Source organism: Excalfactoria chinensis, chromosome 1 (assembly GCF_039878825.1).
Source record: "Excalfactoria chinensis isolate bCotChi1 chromosome 1, bCotChi1.hap2, whole genome shotgun sequence".
NCBI classification, from domain to species: Eukaryota; Metazoa; Chordata; class Aves; order Galliformes; family Phasianidae; genus Excalfactoria; species Excalfactoria chinensis.
The window spans coordinates 79,746,451-79,769,387 of NC_092825.1; the positions used below are offsets into that span (position 1 = coordinate 79,746,451).

At 40.6% G+C, this 22,937-nt stretch overlaps 1 protein-coding gene and 1 long non-coding RNA gene across 3 annotated transcripts in view; one reads left to right on the forward strand and one right to left on the reverse strand.

The window, feature by feature from the left end:
- Window positions 1-18,592, forward strand: part of DPT (dermatopontin) — a 143,263-nt gene extending 124,671 nt beyond the window's left edge. The window contains exons 3-5 of one of the 2 annotated variants that reach the window (XR_011903693.1): window positions 1,647-1,772; window positions 13,475-13,582; window positions 17,250-18,589. Coding sequence is in view for 1 of the 2 variants with exons in the window: in XM_072337678.1 (XP_072193779.1) it covers window positions 1,647-1,772; window positions 13,475-13,582; window positions 17,250-17,316 (301 nt within the window). In the remaining variant the exon portion in view is untranslated. Of the gene's footprint in view, window positions 1-1,646; window positions 1,773-13,474; window positions 13,583-17,249 lie in introns of both variants that reach the window. The other variant, XM_072337678.1, reaches the window with a different exon arrangement.
- Window positions 1-22,937, reverse strand: part of LOC140252707 (uncharacterized) — a 195,200-nt gene that overhangs the window by 60,288 nt on the left and 111,975 nt on the right. Inside the window, exons 2-3 of the long non-coding RNA XR_011903694.1 lie at window positions 10,682-10,798; window positions 5,430-5,570 (exon numbers count right to left, since the gene is read on the reverse strand). This is a non-coding gene — a long non-coding RNA (uncharacterized lncRNA). The remainder of the gene's footprint in view (window positions 1-5,429; window positions 5,571-10,681; window positions 10,799-22,937) is intronic.

Genomic DNA, 22,937 nt, shown 5'->3' on the forward strand with positions numbered 1-22,937 from the left:
GCCTCTGAACAAGAGCCGGTAAATCTCCCAGGGGCACAAGGAATTGAGCAGAGGAAATGCCTGCAAATGGGAAGGAGAGAAGCAGAAGAAAATGAATAGATGTAAGTTTGGTTGTACTTCACAGATTAATGCAGAAAACTGCTCATTTTGCAACAGGTACAACCATTCCCTATATTTCTGTGCATCAACTTTTCTTCTACCAGGATAACACCAATCATCTGAAACTATCCAATATGTTTACACGGAGCCTTAGCCATATGTTCCTATGGCCTGTTTGCCAAAAAAACAGAACAACTTCCTACCAAAGTCCTGATGAAATCCTCTGAGAGTGAGCCAAACCTCTTTACTTGGTGTGATACCATAGCAACTCAGAGTCCCCAACACTACTTCACTGCTAAGGTCTTCAAGAGAACCTCACAAAGCACAGCTCGTATGTGTGGCCCCAGCAACTTGTGAAATGCAGGGAACCAAACAAATGTAAATAATATTGCCTGACCAGTGCAACAGCATGGAAAGGACAAACTGAAGAGACCCGTGGTTCAAAGGTGGGAGCTGAAAGAGAGGAATTGGACTGGGTAGTCTTAGAGGTCCTATCCAACGTTGGGGATTCTGTGATAGTACAAAATCATCTATGTGCTGGTCAAAGCTTATTTGTTTTTCAGCTTTTGCATTCAAGACCTTGAGCCTCATCTTTTGCAAACAGAACCACCTGTGAGAAAGGAAATGGAAGAAACTGAATTCAAATATTTTCTCCAGCAGGGAAGCAAGGATAAGAGAGTCCTTGAGAAAATGAATGCTCAACATCTGAGTTAATAAGCTGTTTTCAAGCTCCCCTTGTCTTAAAAAAAAAACCACCACCAACAACAACAAAATAAAATAAAAAGTGAGCTATTCAGACTATGGTTATCACTTCAACTACCTTGGGTATCAGTGTTCATGTACTTGCAGGGTGAGCAGAAAGAGAGGTGTGTTCTTGAAGATCATGCATATTCTCCTTGAAGACACTGATTTACTTATATGACAGATTTCTCAAGTACACAGAAAACATGAAGAAATAGGTTTTTCTTTTAAAAATCCCATTACAAAATTCTTTAGTCTTGTAATTTCATAAGACGTGGCTTTCAATTTTCCTTTTGTGATTATTATTAATTCATCGTTTCATCTCAAGCCTATAATGTTTTGCAGTTATTGCCTTCTCCTTGAAAAAAAATGATTGCAAAAAGAAAGGAAGAGCTGATCTTCTCATATAAAAGATCTTCCAAGGATTCTTTCTGTAGAGAAGCAGTTGAGAAAATGACCCCAGTGAACTCCAGTGCTCAAATACCAACAGTTAATGGGCTACTTTGAAGCAAATCTCATGATTTGTAAATGACTGAGAATGACAACAGCAGAACAATTTCTTGCCTCGTTTACATATTGGGATGATTAATTACATAAATACATAAAAATTGTTTTAAGTGCAATGTAATTGCTAAGATATTATTTGTTGACCATTGCTGCTTTATTATACAATGGCAAATTAATATACAGCAAAGCCCTCAGCTCTCAAGCTGAACCAAACAAGCTGTTTTCAGAAGTGCTTAAAACCATCCAGGAAGGTTAGGCAATGTTTCCTTACCTGTTCCCTTCTTGCTCCTCTTTCTTAGGTACCAGACATGCTCAAACAATGGGTTGGTGGCTGGTTTCCAGAGCCAGTATTTTCCTTCTGTGCTTGACCGTGAATGGCAATTCTACTGCTGCCGCTACAGCCGGAGATGCCCATATTCATGCTGGTAAGTTCAAGCAGAAACCGAACCTATTAACCCTCTTCCTCAACAGTTCCTGGAAGTGTCATTGGCCACAAATCCCATCTACATCCTTCCTTAAGAAAAACTTAACTGTATTTTATGAAGCTAAGAAATTCATTTCCAGTCTGACCACAGACTTCTTGACAATACATGACTAAGGGAAATGAATGAGAGTACCGTGCAATAAAATGCAGTAGTTAGCCCTAAATGAACAGGTCTGAGTATCAGCAGCAGCCTAGCTATGCTGGAAACTATAACAGGAGTCTCCAAAGTGAAACCACATTTCAAAAATCATATAGCTCCTGCTTCCTGATCCAGTACATTCACAGGAGCATTTCTATGCTACGTTATTCTGCTATAATGACTGACGATAGTGAACTTCTTTCCAGCTACCTCAGAAAAAAACATCCTCTGGCAAACAGCTTTGGATTTTTTAATTTTTCTAACATACAAATTGCTCCCTCTGTCAAGGCTGTTGGAAGCCCAAAGTCAAAACTGATCTTGATCATAGCCAAAGCCTAATGAAAAGGCAGCCTCACCTCAACACTGAATCACAGTTGGTGCAGATATCACAGGGACTATTGAAAAATAAGCTTTTTAACTAGAGCTTCCCTGTGGCCCCAGGTGTGGTTCCTCTAAACTGAGGGGGATGCGCGCAAGAGCAGACTGTATAGAGAAAGCTCACATTGCTCCTGTCCATTCCATGTGAAGGAACTCCTTATTTTTGGTTCCAGGATTATTAATCCAGCTACTCTAACCGATACAAATAACAAATACACTGAATTAAAAATAATAATAATAATAAAAATAAAAAGAACAACTACTATTAAAAAGAAAGGGAAAAAATCCAAGCTTGAATCTTTGCTTCTAGAACTCAGCTTTGAAGTATATTTCCTATTGAGATGTGCACAAACTGTTTACATGCCTGCTGGTCTTTCTTTGTCTGGCTGGCTACTGGCCAAAACCAACAGCAGTGCCTTGCTTTGCAGACTTCATTCTTGCAGAGAAGAAAAATAGAAGTTTTTATTTATTTATTTATTATTTTTAAGGATTTAAAATGACAGGAATTCTATAAAAGTCTTTGAACTTTCTTCTGCCTGCTACGGATGTTCTCCACCTCTGGGTTTATTTACACAACTGCCCACACTCTTCCCTCCAAGGTAAACTAACCCCTAGGCACATCTTCCAAATTCTCTTACTCCTCTAATACTGCCTATATTTTCAGTGAAACAACAGAAATCCTCTCTGACTTTTTTAATTGTTGTCAACAGTTCTGTAGACGTTGTCTTGACAACTTGGAACAGCTTTGTCTTGCAAATTGCCATCCAGAGTAGTGCAAGCCCAAATACAAATGTTTGGGGTTACTGATGTCTGGCATTCCCATCCCAGCTGCACACAGACTCCTACACTGCCCAGTGACAGCACTTCATTTCTTGTGCTTGGAAAAGAGTGACTTACACAATTTAACAGCTGCAGACATGCAGACAAAGGCAGCATTTCAAAGACAGTGTTTCTGCCCCTAAGCAGGACAGAAGTCCCATATGCTCACTTTTGTCAGAATGGAGAGCTGAACATCACAGTTTAAAACCTCTGAGAAGATTTCCATAAACCTTCACCTGATCTGTGAAAAGCTTTTGGCATGCACTGTGTTATCATGGGTTCGTTATAGAATTATTTGGCACCAGGTATTGCCAGCCTTGGTCAATTCTGTGTGGGCTCAGTCTGTTCTGCTCAAGCCACTGGTCTATCTTGCCACTTTCATATCCCCTCTCACTCTGAACAGTCTGCTGCACAGTGTCTTCTACTTGAGTCGCATTTGAAGTTACTCTTTTGAAGCTTGCATATAGCACCAAGTTGGAGAGAGAAGCTGATGCAATAGAGGGTGAGCATTTAGAGGGACCTTTGCAAGCTGAAGGTAAGGGCTGACAGAAGTCTTATGAAATTCAACAAGTCTTGCTTATGGGAAAGAAAAGCCCCTACTAACAATACAGACTAGGGAGTGACTATTTGGAAGGTACTTTGTTTTGGAGGACAGCAAGCTGCACAGCAGCCAGCAATGGGCCCTGGCAGCTGGCAAGATCAGCAGCACCCAGAGCTGCATTAATTGCAGCACAGCCAGAAGTTCAAGGGAAGTGACTGTCCCACTCCAGTCAGCACTCATTAGACCATAAATAGATACTGCATCGAGTTTTGGACCTCCTGACGCAAGAAGAATGTCAATCAGCTAGAAAAAGTCCTGCAAAGGGGCAACGGAACAGCCAAAAGCTAGGGCATTAGGCCTCTGTGGGGAGGCTGAGCCTGAAGTACAGCCTCCAGTATGTACACACTGTGTGTTAAGATGATGGAGTTGGACCCTTCTCAGATATCCATAGTAGGAAGACAAGACATAATTCGAAACAAGGGAGATACAGACTGGATATAAGGAAATATATATATATATATATATATAATATTATATTATATATTATAGTATCAACTCTGTGAAGACAGTGAGGCAGAGGAGTGGGTTGTTTGCTGGGGTTGTGCAAGCTCCATCCATAGAAGTTTTCAAGATCAATCTGGATAACTCTGGAGCAGCCTGGTCTGACCTCAGAGCTAACCCATCTTTGGGCGGATGCTGTACCAGAGACCTCCTGAGGTCTCTTTCTGCCAGAGTTATCCTGTAATCCCAAACAGGAGGAGGAGTTCACTGGTGGACTTACATCATGCAGCAAAACAAACCCACCTCTTCAAAAGTGGTCTCCTGCTCATTGTATGCTAGGAACAATACCTTTCCTGTTTTATTCCCTTTTCTCTGCCCCACCGGTATCTGGGGAGTGACAGTTGTTATGCTAGAATATAAGCAACATGAACTGCAATGTGGTACAATGAAACCCCATGCCTTGGAACCGCCTCTGCTACAGATGTGACTTGTCTGAACTGCTAAACTTCAGTGTACAGTAACCAAACATCCTATTTGCTAAGCCCAGGGGCTCTCACTCAAAAATCCACTTCCAATGGCATTTCCAAGTTATCATTCAAAACCCTTGCTTACACATCACACTTCTGGCCTGTATCTTGCACTCTGTTTAAGAAACATTTGCCACAGAAACTATGTTTTCCAAACAATCCTCAAAGCAGCTCTAGCCTACCACAGATAGTGCCTCAAAACATATACACATATAAAACACAATAAAAACGTGCATGTGTATAGTGCATTATATATAACAGTTTCTACCCAAGCCTATAGTTATATTTATTCTTTTCCAGAAACTAGCCATCCAAAAAAAAAAACAACCCAAAGAAACAAAAAAGCAGCTGTGGAAAAATAGCTAATCACGTCTTGCTGACTCCTGTTTCTTGGTTGAAGCAGATTAATTACAAGCAAAGCATCTATCAGTACAGGACTGTGTGGAAAATAATACCAGGAAAGTATGTAATGACTCTGGTACCTCACGGATCATGTGTGACGTATAGGAAAATCCATATTTAAAAAAATAAATAAATCAACACAACCCACACCACATAATTTCTTAGAAGCCCTGAATTTCAACTTGCAATGAATTCCCTCGCTGTGAAACCAGCTATAGGCAGAAAGGCATACCTTAGGAAAACTGAAATACTGAGATATAACAAAACTCCTTGCTTTAAATTAGTTCTCACCTTGGTATTTGATCTTTTCTTCTTCCAGCTGTCTCCTTACACGTCTCTCTGGCAAATATATAAGCAGTAGTACAGCTGATCCTCATGTATGGTTTCTCTTGGCTCTCCTTCAGGACTATTTGTCCTTAAATGTGCTATTCTCTGTAATGAAAAAGACAGTGTTTCCCCATGAATATGAGCCATACACATGGTCTGTTAGAATTTGATCCACTTTTTACAGCTGGAATCTTCCTTGTGTCTCGAGTCCCACTGACACTTATTGAAATCCTACTTTATAATTCCATCATGCAGACTGAAATGCACTTTAACAGTTTCCTTAGTTCACTTGGTAGCACCTATACCTTTACATTTAATAGCCCAGCTATTATAGAAGTTTCACAGTTCATCTTCTCACCATTAATTTTGAGCTTACCTGCACAATAAGGACATACTGCAAATAAATATACTAGTCTCACAGTTTTGCACTTGCTATTTTATTTTATTTTATTTTATTTTATTTTATTTTATTTTATTTTATTTTATTTTATTTTATTTTATTTTATTTTATTTTATTTTATTTTATTTTATTTTATTTTATTTTATTTTTTCCTACATCTACTTTCTTTCCTTTCTCACTGTGCTAAGCCTTGCAATGGATTCTGCACATTTTTACCACACTGAAAATAATCAACATTCCCCACAGGAGGCAGAAAAGGTCCAATTATTTTACCTGGCTGGGGGATTTTACCACAGTAAAATAAATTGTATGCTTATTCAGACCACAAAGGAAGCAAATCCACTGCAGATACAGAGACAGCATTATTAAATGGTCCCACTGGACCTCAGATTTTTTTCTTTGCCAGGAAATTGAAAGCTTGACTCCATACTCTCAAAAGAAAACACATGTCACAGAGCAGCCCCAAGTCTGCACAGATTGTTTATGGCTGTTTTCCCTCTCCAAACAACCAGCAGTGCATGTGCCAGAAGGTCTGTCTGGAGCTGCGGCTGCTCTCTGTCACAGTGACGTTGTCCAGGCAAACAATTACATTTTCCAAGAGCTATGAGAATTAAAGAACTTATTTGTTTTCTTGACTCAACCAGCTCCCAAAGCCATTTTTAAACTGATAAGATCCTAAGCAGGCTTACCGACAGCAGAGATATAAAACTAGGAGGTGAAGTCAGAATATAAATGGCAGAAAAATATGCCTCTGGACCACTTAATTCCCCTCCACTCCTCTTTACTGACTTTATTGTCACCCAAGAAAATACAACCTTCCATTTGAACCTCCAGTAACACCTTTCACAGGTATCACAGAAGAAGCTGGCTAATGCTATTTTGGACACATTTTCCTTGAAAAATGGGCAGAAGGTGCCCTGAGCACTACTTTCCGTTGGCCTCCAAGAACTTTGGTACCACTGTGCTGGCCTCAAGGCTCCTCACTCTTCTGAGAATATGTGATTTTCACCACAACAGAGTGAAACAAAAAAGCAGTATCATGCCTAGGTAAAGCAATGATTTCAGAGCATGTCCTGAGAAGCACTGGAGTCTGAAATGAATCCAGAAATGAGCATGAGATGGCTGTGAGAAAACTGCTCATCTCTAGAGCGACTCCAGGACATCTCTACTTCCCTGGCAGCCCAACAACCTGGACTTTATACAGGACACATCAGCAAGGATTTCTGCAGACAGTTTCTCAAGACCTTCTCTGACTTTTCAGTGCAGCATGCTTTATAAAGGGGGATGCCCACTGTCTTCCAGCTGGAGTTAAAAATTGAAGAGGTATATAATTCCTGAGCCACTGAATATGGAATGCTGGCTCATGCTCCTTGAAACAAAATCCTTCTTGAAGAAAACCATTTTCTTGAACCACATCTAAGTAACATCTGAAAAGGTATGGCTATTCATGGGACATTGCGTGTCCTCAAAGGTAAGAAAGTTAATGTTAAAGCTTGTGCTACCCTATTGAAATTAGAGAGCTCCTTCTTTTGGCTGTAGTTTTGTTGGAAGAGTTCAGCAACAAAGAGAAGAAAAGAGGGTTAAAGAGCAGCCATTCATCTTGTTAGTGTTGGAGTTGCACAAGAAGAGAAAAGGACAATGCACTCCCTAACAATGTACTTACTAGCAGGGAATAACTATGTTCAACAGCTGGAGCAGGAAACCACAAGCTCTACCACTGACTGCCTTTGATATTTTAAGACTCATTTCTTTTGTCCATATCTGAAGGCAAAGCATGTCCACGGTTGCCATTTACTTCCGTAAGGGGAGGCCCATATAACAGTACAGAGGCCTCAGTGCAACTACATCTTCTTATCGGCAAAAAACAGATTCATGATAACTATCTCTGAAGTCAATCGTTAAAAGAGTGCTAGGGATCACTTTAGCTTAGTACAAAACATTCTTCTCAGTGCTAAATGAATAATCCTGTTTTCTATTAATCCCTAACACAGTAATTCTTCACCATGGAAAATAAACAGCATTACTACTTCTAGACTGAAATAGTAACAACAGTAATCCTGTAACAGATACTGTCTTTATTTTTTTATTTTATTTTATTTTTCCTTCTTTAACAGGATTATAGTTAAGTATATCAGAAAAACTTGGGTATGGGAGTGGGGTGAGCAAACCAGTCTAGAGAAATACCATCCTATACCAACACTTTCCTAACATATTTTCATGCCTTCCCTTGTACACATGTTGAATCACTTATGTCCCTTCACAGAAGCTTTTATTTCCCAGCATTTAACATAGGACTTCTGTTTTCTGCTCTCAGCAGTGCCTTAACTGCTGCAAGTGTCTTGCATTCAAACATCTCACAATTAATGCTATTGAGGTGGATTTTCAAAGCAGAATCACAGAATGGTTTGAGCTGGAAGAGACTTTCAAGATCGCCTAGTTCTAGCCCACTACTATAGGCAGGGACATCTCCCTGTAGACCATGTTGCTCAAAGCCCCATCCAGCCCAGCCCTGAATGCTTCCACAGAGGGGGCATTCACAGCCCCTCTGAGCAACCCATTCCACTGTCTCACCACCCTCACAGTAAAGAATTCCTTCCTAATATATCTAGGCTAAATCTGCCCTCTTCCAGTTTGAAGCCATTGCCCCTCATCCTGTTGCTACATGACCTAACACTCCTTGCCTGTCAGACACTGACTGAGCCATAGTCATGGAAAAGCAAAATTCCTTTTTCTGTATTAATTCTTGCAAATGGATGATATAGACTGAAAACAAACTACTTAAGTTTGCAAGCTTCTGCACTGATCCTCTTGTTCCACAGGGTTTGCTCGGTACCAAACTAACACAACACAGATCTTCTCACAGCTGCTTTCCAAGTCTCTATTATAGTGTTTTTCTTCATGCACCCTCTAAGGCATCACAAGCACCACCATTTGGTCATAGAGGCTTCAGATCAACCCAAAGAGCAGTAGCATCTTTCAGCACTGCACAGTTCTCAGGCTACTTTGTGTTTCCCCAGTCCATTTTTTTTTTGCTAGGAGATCAATGCCAAAAGTGGTTATAGAGCTTTCTTGCAGGCTGAAGATAGGTGTTGACAAACAGGTCTGGTCCTTGTTCTTGCAGATTCTTTTGGGTAGACAAAGCCTCCCAAAGGGCAAAAAGGTACCTCTTCCTTGTTTCTTGAATCCTCTCGGGTATAAACCATAAATTCCCATGTGTGGATCACAAATGCTTGTGAACTAATTCTCTCTTTCAAGACAAGAAAACTAAGTACAAAATATACCTACGCATTAAACACTAGAGTACGATCTCCCAGGGGAGATAAATTTTGGGAGATTCCAAAAAGAGACACGGATCTGTTGGAGCACACACAGAAGGAGGGCTACAGAAACGATCCAAGGGATGGAACACCTCTCCTACAAAGACAGGCTGAGAGAGCTGGGGCTGCTCAGTCTGGAGAAGGCTCCAATGTGACCTGATAGTGGTCTTTCAGTATCTAAAGGGGAGCTACAGAAAAGGGACAGACTCTTTATCAGGGTCAGTAGTGACAGAATGAGGAGAAATGGTTTCAAGCTTAAGGAGGGTAGAATTAGGTTGGATATAAGGAAGATGTCTAAAACAGAGAGGCTGGTGAGGCACTGGAACAGGTTGCCTCGAGATGTGCTGGATGCCCTGGAGACTTTCAAAGTGAGCCTGGATCAGTCCCTGGGCAACCTGATCTAGCTGTGGATGTCCCCGTTCATTGCAAGGGAGTCAGACCAGATGACCTTTAAAGGTTCTTTCCAACTCTAAGGGTTCTCTGACTCTGTGAGAAACGGAAAATAGAGAAGGGCTGGATTACTCAGAAGAGCCCTGCTGTGTGGATAATGAATTGCATTTTTCCTCCAAAAGATACTGCACTATCCAGATGACCTTGAGATGCACTGGCTTAAGGGAATGATTTCATAAATGAGTACAGAAAACATCAAAGTCAAAAGAATTAGACAAACCACGCAGACACAAGTGAACTTGAATTTTGCTTTCATAGCACTAATTTTTCCCTCCAGAATGAATGGAGTTAGTAGGCATCTGTCCATGTCACAAGAAAATCTTCAGAACAGTTCAAGTCCTATTATTATTATTATTATTTTGTAATTGCAAACTTGCTTTTTGAATTTATCTTAGTAGAGTTGCCGTGAGCAGCTCAACAGCAGCACAGAGACATTAGCATAGAGGAAGGGGGAAAATGTAATAAGCAGAAAGGAAAGAGAGGGAAGCCTCCCTACTGTACCCATTTACTTCAGAATAACACTGATTCTGTAAAAGTTTTGTAAGACACTTAACAGTAATTCACCAGTTAGTCATCAGATTTACTTTTAAAATGGAAAGATCATTAAACTAGTTAAAATGACTGACTCTTGGTTATTAATTTCTGCCTCTGAGTAGAGTTGAAGCAGCTTTTTAACCTTGTGTTTTTCAGAGTCTGGTCTGCCCCGCACATACTGCTGGTCAAGATTACAGAACATTTTCCTTGCTGAATGCCAAACAGATGTTATGAAACACATTTGGTAGAACATATATAAACACACATCTTAGTTTCTTCTCAAAATAATAGCCCACTCAAAATAATAGCCCAAACAAGCCCCAAACTCTGAAACTGGAGGAATGCGAGATGAAATCCTAGGCCATATCTGGTTCTTATGTCATATTTTAAAAATCTGCTGTGCCCCATGAAGCTCCAAGGATGCACTCTCAGGCACTCAGGCAACAAATCAGTACACTATATATGGAGGATCTCCTCTAGTACATGGAAGCAGTTATGTTACTGAGCTTTCTTACCCCTAAAGACAGTGTCCACATCAGCCTTTTAGGAATGGTATCTCAGAGGTCTAACTCCCAAACAGCATCTGTTGAGACTGCGCTGGTTGGTGCTTACTGGTTGAGATAAAGACTGTTCTACGAGAAAAAAGAAAGAAAGGAATTTTTTAAAAAGCCAAACAACAACAACAAAAAGAATACACAAAAATGTGACGCGCAGTGCACTTCTTCACCACCTGCTGACCAATGCCCAGCCAGTCTCTGAGTAGTGGCAGCCCCTGCCCATTCCTCTTCCAGGCAGCTCCCCAAGTTTTATTGTTCAGCACAATGCCACATGATTTGGGGCATTCCTTTGTCCACTTTGGTCAGCTGTCCTGGTTCAGTCCCCCCCCAGCTCCTTCTGCACTCCCAGCTCCTCAGTGGCAGGGCAGCATGAAAAACTGAAAGTGTACAAGCACTGCTCAGCAACAACAAAAACGCTGGAGTGCTACCAACATTATTATTATCCAACATTATTCTTATCCAACATTATTCTCAATTCTAAACACCGAGCTAATGGGAAGAAAATTAATTCTATCCCAGTCAAAAACTAGGAAACCCAGAGACTGTTCTTAGAATTTACAAGCCTAGTAATCAAGTTACAGCGCTCAGAAACATTCCCTAATATTGTTAAATTTACTACTATAGTCGAAGTCCCCATTTCTTGTTTTCTAGTTATGGATCCAGAAGCATGCTTGAGTTCCCAGATTCAGACTCATAGCTTCAGTCATGCATGCAAAGAGATACACTGAACAAAATACAGGTAGCAAAGGTCAGGCTATGTGAATTGTACTCTAGCGCTTATTAGAGTTCTAGACATGGAGTGCAGAGCCCCAAAAGCAGCTATTGGACAAATGGAGGTTTTTGGCAATAAATCAAGGGCTATACCAGGGGATCAGCTTACGCTCAAGTTAAGGTTCTTTAATGGGTCCGGAAAGGTGTATCAGAGATTCAAGTCACAGACTGTCTAGGTAAAAAAAACCAAAACATGTTCAAATCTGTGCTGAAAACTGTCTGACCTTTACAAATACAAACATACGGGAGCATGGGAGGAAACGGCCTGAAAGCAAAAATGATTCTGTCAGCCTTCAGTCAAAACAGTGGATTAATTATGTTTGCCATGATTTGGAAACACATTAAGGCGACAATCTTTAGTCTAGGAAAAAACTACCAGCTAAGTGGTGAGAAGCCATGAGAAACAGTTTTGTAATATTTTGTAATTAATCTTTGTTCGGGTTTGAGTCATTTCCCATAAAATCCACAGTGATCTCATTTCAGACTTTCTTGGGAACTGGACTGAATATTGCAGCTCTGCTTTTCCCACCTGCAGAGCCTGCTGATGACTCTACCTATTCATCTGTCCTAAAAATTGCTGGCATACACATTTTCTTTCATTTCTCCCAGTCTGTAGTAGCTGCCTCCATGACCCATGAAATACTGCAGCTCATTTCCTATCAACAGCACAATGCCGTGTGGGCTCCACAAAGCCCCAGCCCTTGGACACAGCTTTGACAATGAATGCCATATCCAGACCTGATCTGCTTCCCACACATGCCTGGCCACAGGTGTTCTTGTACCACAGCCTGTACTTTCATTGATGTCTGTCATGGCCAAAGGGCAGGAGGCATGAGAAGGAGAGACGTTCAAAGACTGTTGAAACTCAGGACCTTGTAAGGACGTTCCAGAGTTTGATGTTGTGTCCGATTTTTCATTTGGTAAGGAATAGTGAATTGTTAGGAGTGATGTTATGATTTTCCTTTCATTTTGACAAGCTGCAAATGACCCAGGATTAAGTCAGTTCTACTTTGCAAAGATTTTAACAGCCTAAGAAAGGGGAAAATAAAGTGATCAAAAATACATTTAAAATATACATACAGAGATGGCAATTTCAGATAATTTTTTTGTTATAGCAAGCATGTCTAGGAAGACACAACCTGGTAGAATATCTTCCAAAGTCACTCATTTTTCAGGTAAATTTTCCATTTCTGAGAATTCCAACAGTTAGCGGTTTGGGCCCCAAATACCAGCAAAGCATCTAATATTTAAAAATTAAAATCATCCCAATAATTGTATTCCTGGCAAGTAAACTATTTAAGCTTGTGCTGATATTCTGCAGATTTAACAGTATGAAAGCACAGATGATTGGCTGTGGTATGCCAGGTACACCTTCAAGTTGTTCTAGTATAATGCTGCTGGGCTGAATGAAGTCATAAACTTGGCCTGTCAGGACTTCTGTACAGGCAACTTAACTCTTTCAAAGTCTCCACAGAAGTGCAGCCAGCCATTTCAAAAGGGACAGTGTTTACCCTACAGGAGACCTGACTCTTCCTGTGCCACTCTGGAACAAAGCTGATCCAGCACCACCACCAGCTCCCACATTAAATGGCGTAATACAGGAGAAGACTGAGCACCCGGTTTCCATTCCTTATCCCTAACATAATGTTGGCATAAATTACTGGTCAAGATCCCAACCCCTCCCAACATCTGTTCATTAATGTGTAACATTATAAAATCAAGTGCATTATTTTTGCATTTCCCAGGGAAGCAGCAATCATAATTTGTTTAATAAGTGCATAAGCACTTTGAGCTTCCTAGAGAAAATACACTGAGCAAATGCTGTCCACACATTAACCTAACCTAGGTGTGTGCATCCACACATTAAGAAACAAAAATATTCGAAGAAACTGGAAAATAAACAATTTGAGTAGCATTCAGTCAACTGGACTTTTCTGTAAGATGGTGAATGATTTTATCCTCTTTTTCCTTCACATAAAGGTTAACAACAGAATACCCGGGGCACTATGGAGAAGATATGGACATGATGATGTACACTTATGACTACTACATCCGCGGGGCAACAACAACTTTCTCTGCTGTGGACAGGTTTGTTTTTCATCTATTTCACTATGGGAAAAAAAAAGAAGTAGTAGTGAGAGATCTTCCTTTCCTACTTCCCCTAGACAGTGCATGGCTACACATCATCTGCTGTGACACTCAGCATTAGGCTGCTGCTTCTGGGGACCAAAGACCACAGTGCACATGGCTAACAGTCCAGGGCTGTGAATCTGGAGGAGAGAAGCTTTGTGCACAAGGGATCCTCTGTCTTATCCATTTGAGTAGTGAAATTTATGGTAATGGCTACATCTGAGCTCTGCAAAGTGCAACACATCTTCAAAATTGTTTCTTACCTATTTTGAGCCAGTATCTATTTTAACCCAGTATATCCTCAGACTGGAAAAGCCTGACCTTTCAGTGGATGAGGGACTTATTTTGGCTCACCCTCCTTTGAAGAGAAGCAGAGAATCCATCAGCATGGAAAAAGAAGATCAAACAAACTGCAGTGTCAATGCTGTAACTTGCCCTATCCACTGCAACACATTTCTAACAGATATGAGTCCACACCAGGAATTACTGTCAATGTGATGCACGTGAATCCCTTTCCAGAATATGAGTTTATTAATTTTCCTTGATCAGATCATTACTTGACATGTAATGTTCCTCTTGAGCAAGGCTAATGATGCTACAGTCGTGCAAATGGGCACACGATTGCTCTGCTCAGTTAAAAGGATACCTCTCCAACTCTCTACTGTGCACAATTACAAAGGTTTAGAATTTGGACCAAATATAAATTCAACAGTGCTGTCTGGGTTTATTGAGTGTAAGCAGTCACACAAATCTGACTGTGAAAGACGGCACCTGATTCCTTCATCTCAAGCTGATCTTTAATTCATCAGTTCTTTAAGCTATTTCTCTGTTGATGGTCATTAATCAGTCCAGTCCTCTTATTTAAGTCCAGTACATTAAAATATTTGCTATCCTACACAACACAGACACACGACAAAGTGCAATGCTCTGGCCCACTGTTGCCAAGCCCAGCTAAAGGAGAGGCGAGCGAAAGAGAAATGGGAATTCAAACACACCAACATTTCAGGCTGTCTCCTATAACACCCAGAGGAGCCAAGACGCTTTTGTCACTGGGATGCTTTCAGCTTGCCAGAGTTGTTCCCAGAGATCCTCTGAGCCAAACTGTTTCCTATAATACGAAAGCCTTTCCAGAAATGAATACACCATCAGGCTGCTCCAGATCCATAGCCATGCTTTGCAGGCTGACATTTGCTGCCCTATTTATTAGCAAGTTGAAGCTGTGTCTGTAATCTATTCTTACAAGTAGAAGAGTAACTTTGACAATTGACATAAAAGTATCTCTACATCCTTTCAGATAAAAGAGTTATAAGGCTGCAAGGGATACCTCTACTCTGTTGTGCTATTCGTAATCCCGGTTCCCCAGTGCCCTCATAAAGAACAGGACAGATAACACTGAAAGCAGTAAAAAACCACTTTTTACAAATGCAATCTAGGAAGTTTTTTTCAGCTAATGAGCTCTCAGAATGCCTAAAACCAACTTGTTCTGCCTAGTCCTGCTATGTCAGTTTGCAGTTTACATTCACCTGGTAGCTCTCATGGCTGACTCTCCCAAAGCTCAGCAAAGTTTGTTGTCCCATAGTTATTTGCAACTGAGTTAGGCAGAATAGGAACAATAAAAGAAAGCTCCTCACAGCCCTGGCCCATCAGAAGCACACACACCCAGCCTGTCAGTGCAAGCAAGTTGTACATTTTGAGACTGCTTTTTATCTTCCGGCACATTAAAGTTGTGCTCATGCTATTTAGCCCTGACAGGCAATGTTCTTGAGCTAACAAGAAGCCTTTGAAGATATTTTAGTGTAGGCTTTCCTCATCACTTCCAACAGCAGGTATTTTTAGATATAAATACATAATTATTACATTTTCTTTTATTTTTTAAGAAAAAATGACTGTACCTCTGCTTTTGAGCTAAAAGGCTCTCTGACAACACATGCTACTTTAGCAGACCATCATTATGGCCCATAAAATCCAATTAATCCATGGGTCATCTTTTCTGTTTTTGTCTCTCTGGGTAACTCAGTGACCAGAAGAGCTGTGTTTCTGAACAGCACACAAACGGTCCAAACAAAGACTTCCAAAAATAAACCTAAAAATTTATTTGGCATTTCATTAACCTTTGGTAACAGTCTTATGCTATTATGCTGTTTAAGTGACAGTTGAAAACCTATCTAGGAAAGGCCTTCAAAAAACAAATTAAAAAGCACTAAACAAGTAAAGACCTGCTGAAGATTATGAGACAGTCCCAATTCCAAATGGCACTTGGCATTAATCTGTGAATCAGCATAGTAAAATTTTCAGTTAAAAAAAGCTGAGCAAGTAAAAGCTGAGCAAGTAAAAGCTGAAATGAAAGGCTTTGTACCTACATAGAGCTGAAGAGTCAAATGAATCCTATTGCAGGACACAGTCACCCAGGCAATGGAACCACTGAGAAGCAGCTCTTAACATCTGGCCTCATGTCTCAGCAGATCACTGAGTAGCAATGGGTTCTTCACCAGTCTCCTCACCACCTGGAGGTGGCCATCAGAAAGCTGGGTCTGTGCAGGGGTCTTGTAAAAAAAGTTCCTGCTGAACCCCCTTGGCAGCAGTGCCCGTTCCACGTGTCAGGTTTATGAGACCACCACTAGCAGAATCCAAACATTCAGAAACCTGGAGCAAAAGCCATTACCAGTTTAAAGACTGTTGCTATTTTTAAGGACTGTGCTTTAGATCAGAACACCCCTATAAGCCTGTACTAAGCAGCCTAAGTTGATCATTTGCACTGCGTACGCTCCACAGCAGGTTAGTATTTGATCCTCTGAACTCTTGCCTTTTTGTCAAGGGGAATATAGTGAACAATAGCAAAGGTGGAAATTTGCAGCCTGTTATTGGGCACTAAATCACTGGCTCCCACTGTTGAATCCTGCTGTGCCTACCACGCTTCTAACTATTGTTGGTAGATATTCTATCACTCCCCTGAGCAAAAACAGATGTTAAATTACTCACAAAGCAGTAAAAGCTTTTTTTACACTAGTAAAAGTTTTCTGTCTCACATGTGACTTTTGGAGACCAAGAATGAGAAGAAAGTTTAATTTCTCTTGCTGTTGACTCCTTCCTATCTTTCACATAGATCACTAGCTGGAAGACATAAGAAAGAAAGAGGGAGGGAGAAAGAGAGAGAGAGTGTGTTTAACTTTCCTCTTAGAAATGGCTTGAAACTCACTCATATATTTTGCTTCACACAGACTCTTGAGCAATGGATCACACTACAATAATTTCTGACAGAACCATCCTTCTCCACTTGAACACTGATTTAAAGTTAATTTAGGACTAATCATTATCAATAATCATTATTTTCTGAAGAATATTCAGAGACCTGATTGGACTAGATAATCTCGGTGGTTTTTCAAACCTTAATGGTGCTATGATTATTCAGAGAGCTGACTTTCTTATTCTGTAGAGGAGTGGGAAATATTCAACCTTCTTACACTCTATAAAACAATGAAGCACTCAGAAGACAGCTGATGGTAGATAAATGTCTCTTGTTACCACAGTACCTTGTATAAAGTTGTTCTTATTCATACAGTGTTATCCTCTGCAGTTGCCACTGCCATCTCACTAACATCCATCTATTGCCTCTTCTCTTACGCAGGGATCGTCAGTGGAAATTCATTGTCTGCAGGATGACAGAGTACGACTGCCCATTCCAAAATGTTTAAAAATATTGAGTATATCCAAATTGGAAAGCTTGAGGATGGACAAGGTGTGATAAGAGATAGTGATTATGGGTGAAAAGCAATTAGGCTCACAAAAAAACATAGCAAGACTCATCAACTGTCTGTTGAATATACAATTCTTTTCTCTGGAGCTATTCACCAAATTGCCAGCCCACACGCTTGCAGCAAAAATTTTGGAGGACTCCTTTTTTGAGCTGCACTGACAGTCGTATCCCCCAACTAATACTGCTTAGGACACACACATATTAACGATACACAGATCTATGTTAATTACCTTTTATATATATATCCATATGTAGCCATTCTGAACACATAAAACTTCTTTCACATAGCAACTTTATATAAATCGCTTCCCAGCCGAGTCACTCCAAGTGGAAACTTACTATACACTTTCCAGAAAGCAGTAATCTTTCCTGTCTTCCACTTCCTACTTGGAACCAACCCAGCGATCTCTACTAGCTTCTCAGTGTTTAGTAGCTAAAAGTGTGCAGAAAGCAGTACCAGCAGGTCTCTGACAAAACTGATTTGGGGTTACAACCTCCAGCAGAACTTCATCGCTACAAATGTCTTCCCACCATGGGGAAAGTCCAGGTATTTACAACCGGAAGATGTCAGTAGCTATTTAACATTGGCACAGATCCATCAATAAAACTAATTTATACTGTCCTAAAAATTTTCAATCGCATAACTAATTGGGAGATCTTTTCTAGGTGAACCCAGGAACAGGTCAGGCCAAGCCACACTCTCAGTAAATATGCATAATGTATTTTTCAGGAGTCTACTTTTCATGTGGACTGGGTTTCCACTGTGGGCACCTGTACCACCCTTGGTAATAAATTCTTGGCTTAGAGTAGACAAATAAAGTTAATGATCTGGATGACCTCAGTTGCACATATCATTTCATGCAAAGAATGAACTGACCATGTTTTGCACAGCAGTTGTGCAGCAGTATTCCAACAAGAAAGACTGTTGATCTCTTCAAGGAAGAGCCAAGGTAGGATTTTTTGCTTTGCTAAACATAATTTAGAGTCCAGTTTCTTGGCTCACTGACAAACTTAGCGGTTTCAGCAGCACTGGCTCAAGAGCCATGGTGATGCCAGCCATCAATTTAAGATTATAAGCTTCATAAGAAACAGCAGTATCAGACAGTCAGTTTCCATGCTCCAGGCACTTTTAATACATTTACTAGCATACTCTCAAATGTGAGCATTAAAACGACACTTGTCCAATAAATGAATAATAGATTTGGCATTGCTATAGCCTTGTTTCTCTTTCAATTATACTTTTTCTACAACAAACTTACTCATTTGCATACAAAGAAACTGCTATTCTCTGAGACCATGATGGTAACTGGAGACTTTCTATGAGGTCTCAGAATTACATCAGCCAGCTCTTCAAGTACTGTAGGACAAATCTCACTGGGATCCATTGTCTTGTACGCATTTAGCTGGAGCAGCAAATCCCACACAAGTTTGGGGTTGGCTGGGAGTTTACTGTTACCACAGTCAAGGTCCTCCAACTCAAGGCACCAAGGGTCCCAGATTCACAGTGCTACAGAATAAGCAGCTCTGCTCCCTTGTCTACTGAAGCTGTAGTGTCACATTGTCCCAGTTACCACCTTTCTCCCTCATCTGTCCCAGTCACTTCCTTCCATCCATGCTCTGTTCCCAGTTCCACCCTAGCAGTGCATCTGTGTGGGATACATTTCACAGGACTCCTCTTCAGAAAGTTAAGTAATTCTCAGATGCGGAAAGGTGTGGGTGGGAAACAGAACGTATCTCAAGTGAAGGCAGAAATGGGATGTGGGAAAAAAAAAAACAACAACAAACCCCAACAACAACAACAACAAAAACCTACACATCATAAAGCAAAAAGCAGAGCAGAGATAGTGTGCCTCCTGTAAAGTCCTAGGCCAACCAATTAGCAAAAGCTAGGAAGTAAACTTAGTTATTATCTTTGTTGCAGCATCCGCCTCTAGTGCTTGGGTATTCTTTGTGTGTAGGAAGGCATCATTCCAGAGCTAATAAGGTTCTAGCTCGAAATCCTCAGCACAGGGCAAGGCAATGATGTGCCTGCCTTGCAAAAGTTCTCAAGGTACTGTCTGCTTTAACATTTCTAAAACTATTATAGGAAAAGGAGCCTTTTAACCTCCTTAGGTCACCTTTACTGGACTGAAATCATATCCCACTCTTGCTAACACAAACCACTGAAGGGAGGCCATTGAAGGGAAAAAGAGATGTGACCACTCAGTCCAAATGCATCTGGGAGCTGGCAGTTGGCATAGGAAGTACAAAGCACTTCCTCAGCTTGATGTGTTCATGGCAGAGACACCCTATCTCATTCCTACAGAGTAACGCTGATCAGAGAACCTGTGCAGGTATTGCATTACCAAAGTCCCATATAGACCTAATACTTTCAATTAGCTTTTTTTTTTTTTTTTTTTTTTTTTTTTTTTAATAGAATATCAGCAGTCTTATGCATTTCATAAATAACAAAAATTTGTATTTAGTTCAGACACCTAAGAGAAAAGCCCTCTTATGTAATGGCTAAGCACTGTCCAGTCATGCTACCAGAGTTGCAGACAGCACACCATCAGCACACCAGTGATTTTTTAGGCAAACTAAAGCAGAGGAATCTTTGCACTCACAAAGCAAAATGCAGAAAACTTCAAATTCCTCAGTTTTCAGAGTATGTAAGTGCTTCCATTATTTTTCAATGTTTTCCTCTTTTAGTATTTTTAAATACATGGAACAGAGTATTTTTTAGCTACTTCCCAACAACACTGAGACTGGAAACATGCTTTGTAAGTGATGGCTGAAATTCCTGTTTAATCACAAGTTTTGCAGGGCATCAAATACCATGATAGTAATGATAAAATATACCAGACTTAGCAACAAAGCATGGGTTTAAAAAAAAGAAACAGCAAACCTGTGACCCTATTGAAACACAGCACATTTCCTGTAAGATCAAGAGAGATCGTTCAACTTCTTCCAGTCCAGTGTTTGGGATTTTGTAATGCAAGATAAGCCTGGCATAAAGTCATGGCAGCACCAAAGGAGGGAGATGCCAGCACAGCTGAGGGAAATCAGACTGTGGACGAAGACAACCTGGCAGAAGACCAGCTGGCACTTAGGAGAACTTGACTAGACACAACCCTTGACACACAGCCACCAAATCATTTTCTGTTTTTAAGCTTTATTTCAAACTCATGTTTATCACACCAGCAACTTGTTACTGTACTGGCCTGCATCTACAGGCAGCTGTACTGTTTACAGGCAGAGCATGAACATTACCAGTAGCAGCACTCAGTTCCAGAGCTGTTGGTGTGAACCACAGGCCACAGGACTTCTGCTGACAACACTTTACCAGTGGTAAAACACTGCTTGTGCCAAGACTTACTTTCCAAGACAGGGTAGTTACACAGTGGCCTACTGCCTTCTTCCTCATTATTTCAGGGTACTTGTATGTGTGCAGCTGATGATTTTCACAGTAATCTGGATCTAACAATGCACTGAGAAGTTTAGGAAAGGCAGTACGGATGCACACATGCTTGAAGTTAAAGACAAGCACAAGTGCCTGTTGTTCAGAGCCAGCAGGCTTGGCTCAGTCTTTCTGAGCTGCATATCTGAACAGCATTGATTTCAGTCTTATGTACTGAAATCAATGCGTCCTCTTGCAGATTTCAGCCAAAAATCAATGGAGTTCAGTCTTAAGCAAGAGCCAGACATCTAAATACTTTTCAGGATCTTAGCTTAGCTGGTGCATATTTTCAAGGAAGGCTGGAAAAACTGGGTCTGAGTTAGAGAGAATCAATGAAAGAGTCTTCCAAGATACAAGGGGAAGGACAAGCACTGTCTAACATGTTCTTATTTTCTCAGATACAAAATTCTAACTGACTTCATCTCAGAGAGCAGGACATATGCTGCCTTACATTAGCTTTAATTTACTTGAAAAGAATAAAGAGTTTACAATAAGAATCAGATTCTCCAGGCCTCGTTAGAGCCAGACAAACCACCATGCTACAGAATGTGGTCCTAAATAGAACAGCCCAAGTTGTGGAGAACAGAGAAGAAGGCAGTTGCAGAACAGCAATGGTGCTTTTTGTGAGAAACTGAGAATGAGAACAACTCAAGAGAAAGCAGAGCAAGAGAGACATGCTGCCATCTGAAGAATTATATAATTCCTTCCAAGGAAAACATGCTTTGGTATCTTAGGAGACACAATGAGTGGTATAATTTCATACTAGCAAAATCTCAGGAATTTGGAGAAAGCTCTCACAGTAACCTTGCAAAGTAAAGAACTAGTACAGCTTGTCAAATACCATCCTTGAAAAGAAGAGGACTTGCCAATTGAATCTTGTACAGCTGATAATGTTGATACAATTCTTTTAATCTGAGTTGGAAGCTCTGTACTCTTGACCAAAGGAAACAGAGAGATGAGACCAGAAGCACTGTGCTAACAGTGAAGTGTGAGCAGGAAGAGGCGAAATCACAGATGAAGAAAGAGAACAAAAGAACAGAAGCAAACAAATCCCCAACAAATTAATAAAGCCCAAGCTTTTTATAAAACATGTGGCCCCAGAACTGCAGTCCTAGCTTTCTGTGGTTGTTTGAGGTTTCATAAAAGGTTTTGCTTCAGCTAGCATACACAAATTGTTCAAGATCCTTCCAAGTCTGAAGTTGCTTAAGACTCCAGATTTGGCTTCAGACCAATCTTATAAGAGAACAAGCTTTGACTCAGAAATTGATATATTCATCAGCAAAATTACTGCCATAACAACAGAAGTCATCCAAAATTAAGTGCTTCCATCTTCCACTGAGATTTAACAGATGTCATGGTTAAATCCACTGATTTCTGCCCGGGCTAGCTCACAGTATTTTTCCTCCTCATTCCCTCCTTCTATTTTCATATGGAAGACAACCTTGTAAAGCATCTGTAATGGCCTTTTGTGGGTCTCACCTTGATAGCCCTTAGCCAGAATACTGTAACATGGAAGGCAAGCAACCAGTATCCTCTCTGTCACCATGGCTAAGCGTCTCCTCCTTAGAGTCATGTGATTTTGCTCTGCAATTGCCTGTTTGCATGCTCTCTCAAAGTCCTGGTCCAACAGCCCACTGGTACTGGTGGAATCATGATTTTGCAAGGAAAATTCTCCTTTCTTAGCTTGTTTATCCTGGTTTCAAATAATCAGAGTGAATTCAGCACTCGTGAAAATACAAGATGGCCTTGCAAAGACTCCTAACTACCATAACAGACACAGCTCTTTTTCTGATCTCATCTGGATGGAACTCTTGGGAGCCTAGAACAGCCGAGTGCCTTTGGCTCATTCAGCAACAACTGTACGGCTGAGGCAAACAACATAGGGCTTAACAAATGCTATTGCTATGACTTTTCTGCTAGGAATTGACTCTTGACAGTAAACTTAATTCTAGATCAGCACTCAGATGGAAATTAAATTGCAACAGTTCTGCAATTGTTACAACTCTGTTAAACTGAATCTTCCTCTTGGTCCCTTGGCTAGTACAGACAGCAGTAGAATGACTTCACCTGTTTAGTGTGAGATAAGCCTGCATCTGCATTGCTTGTTCTGCGCGAAGGAAATG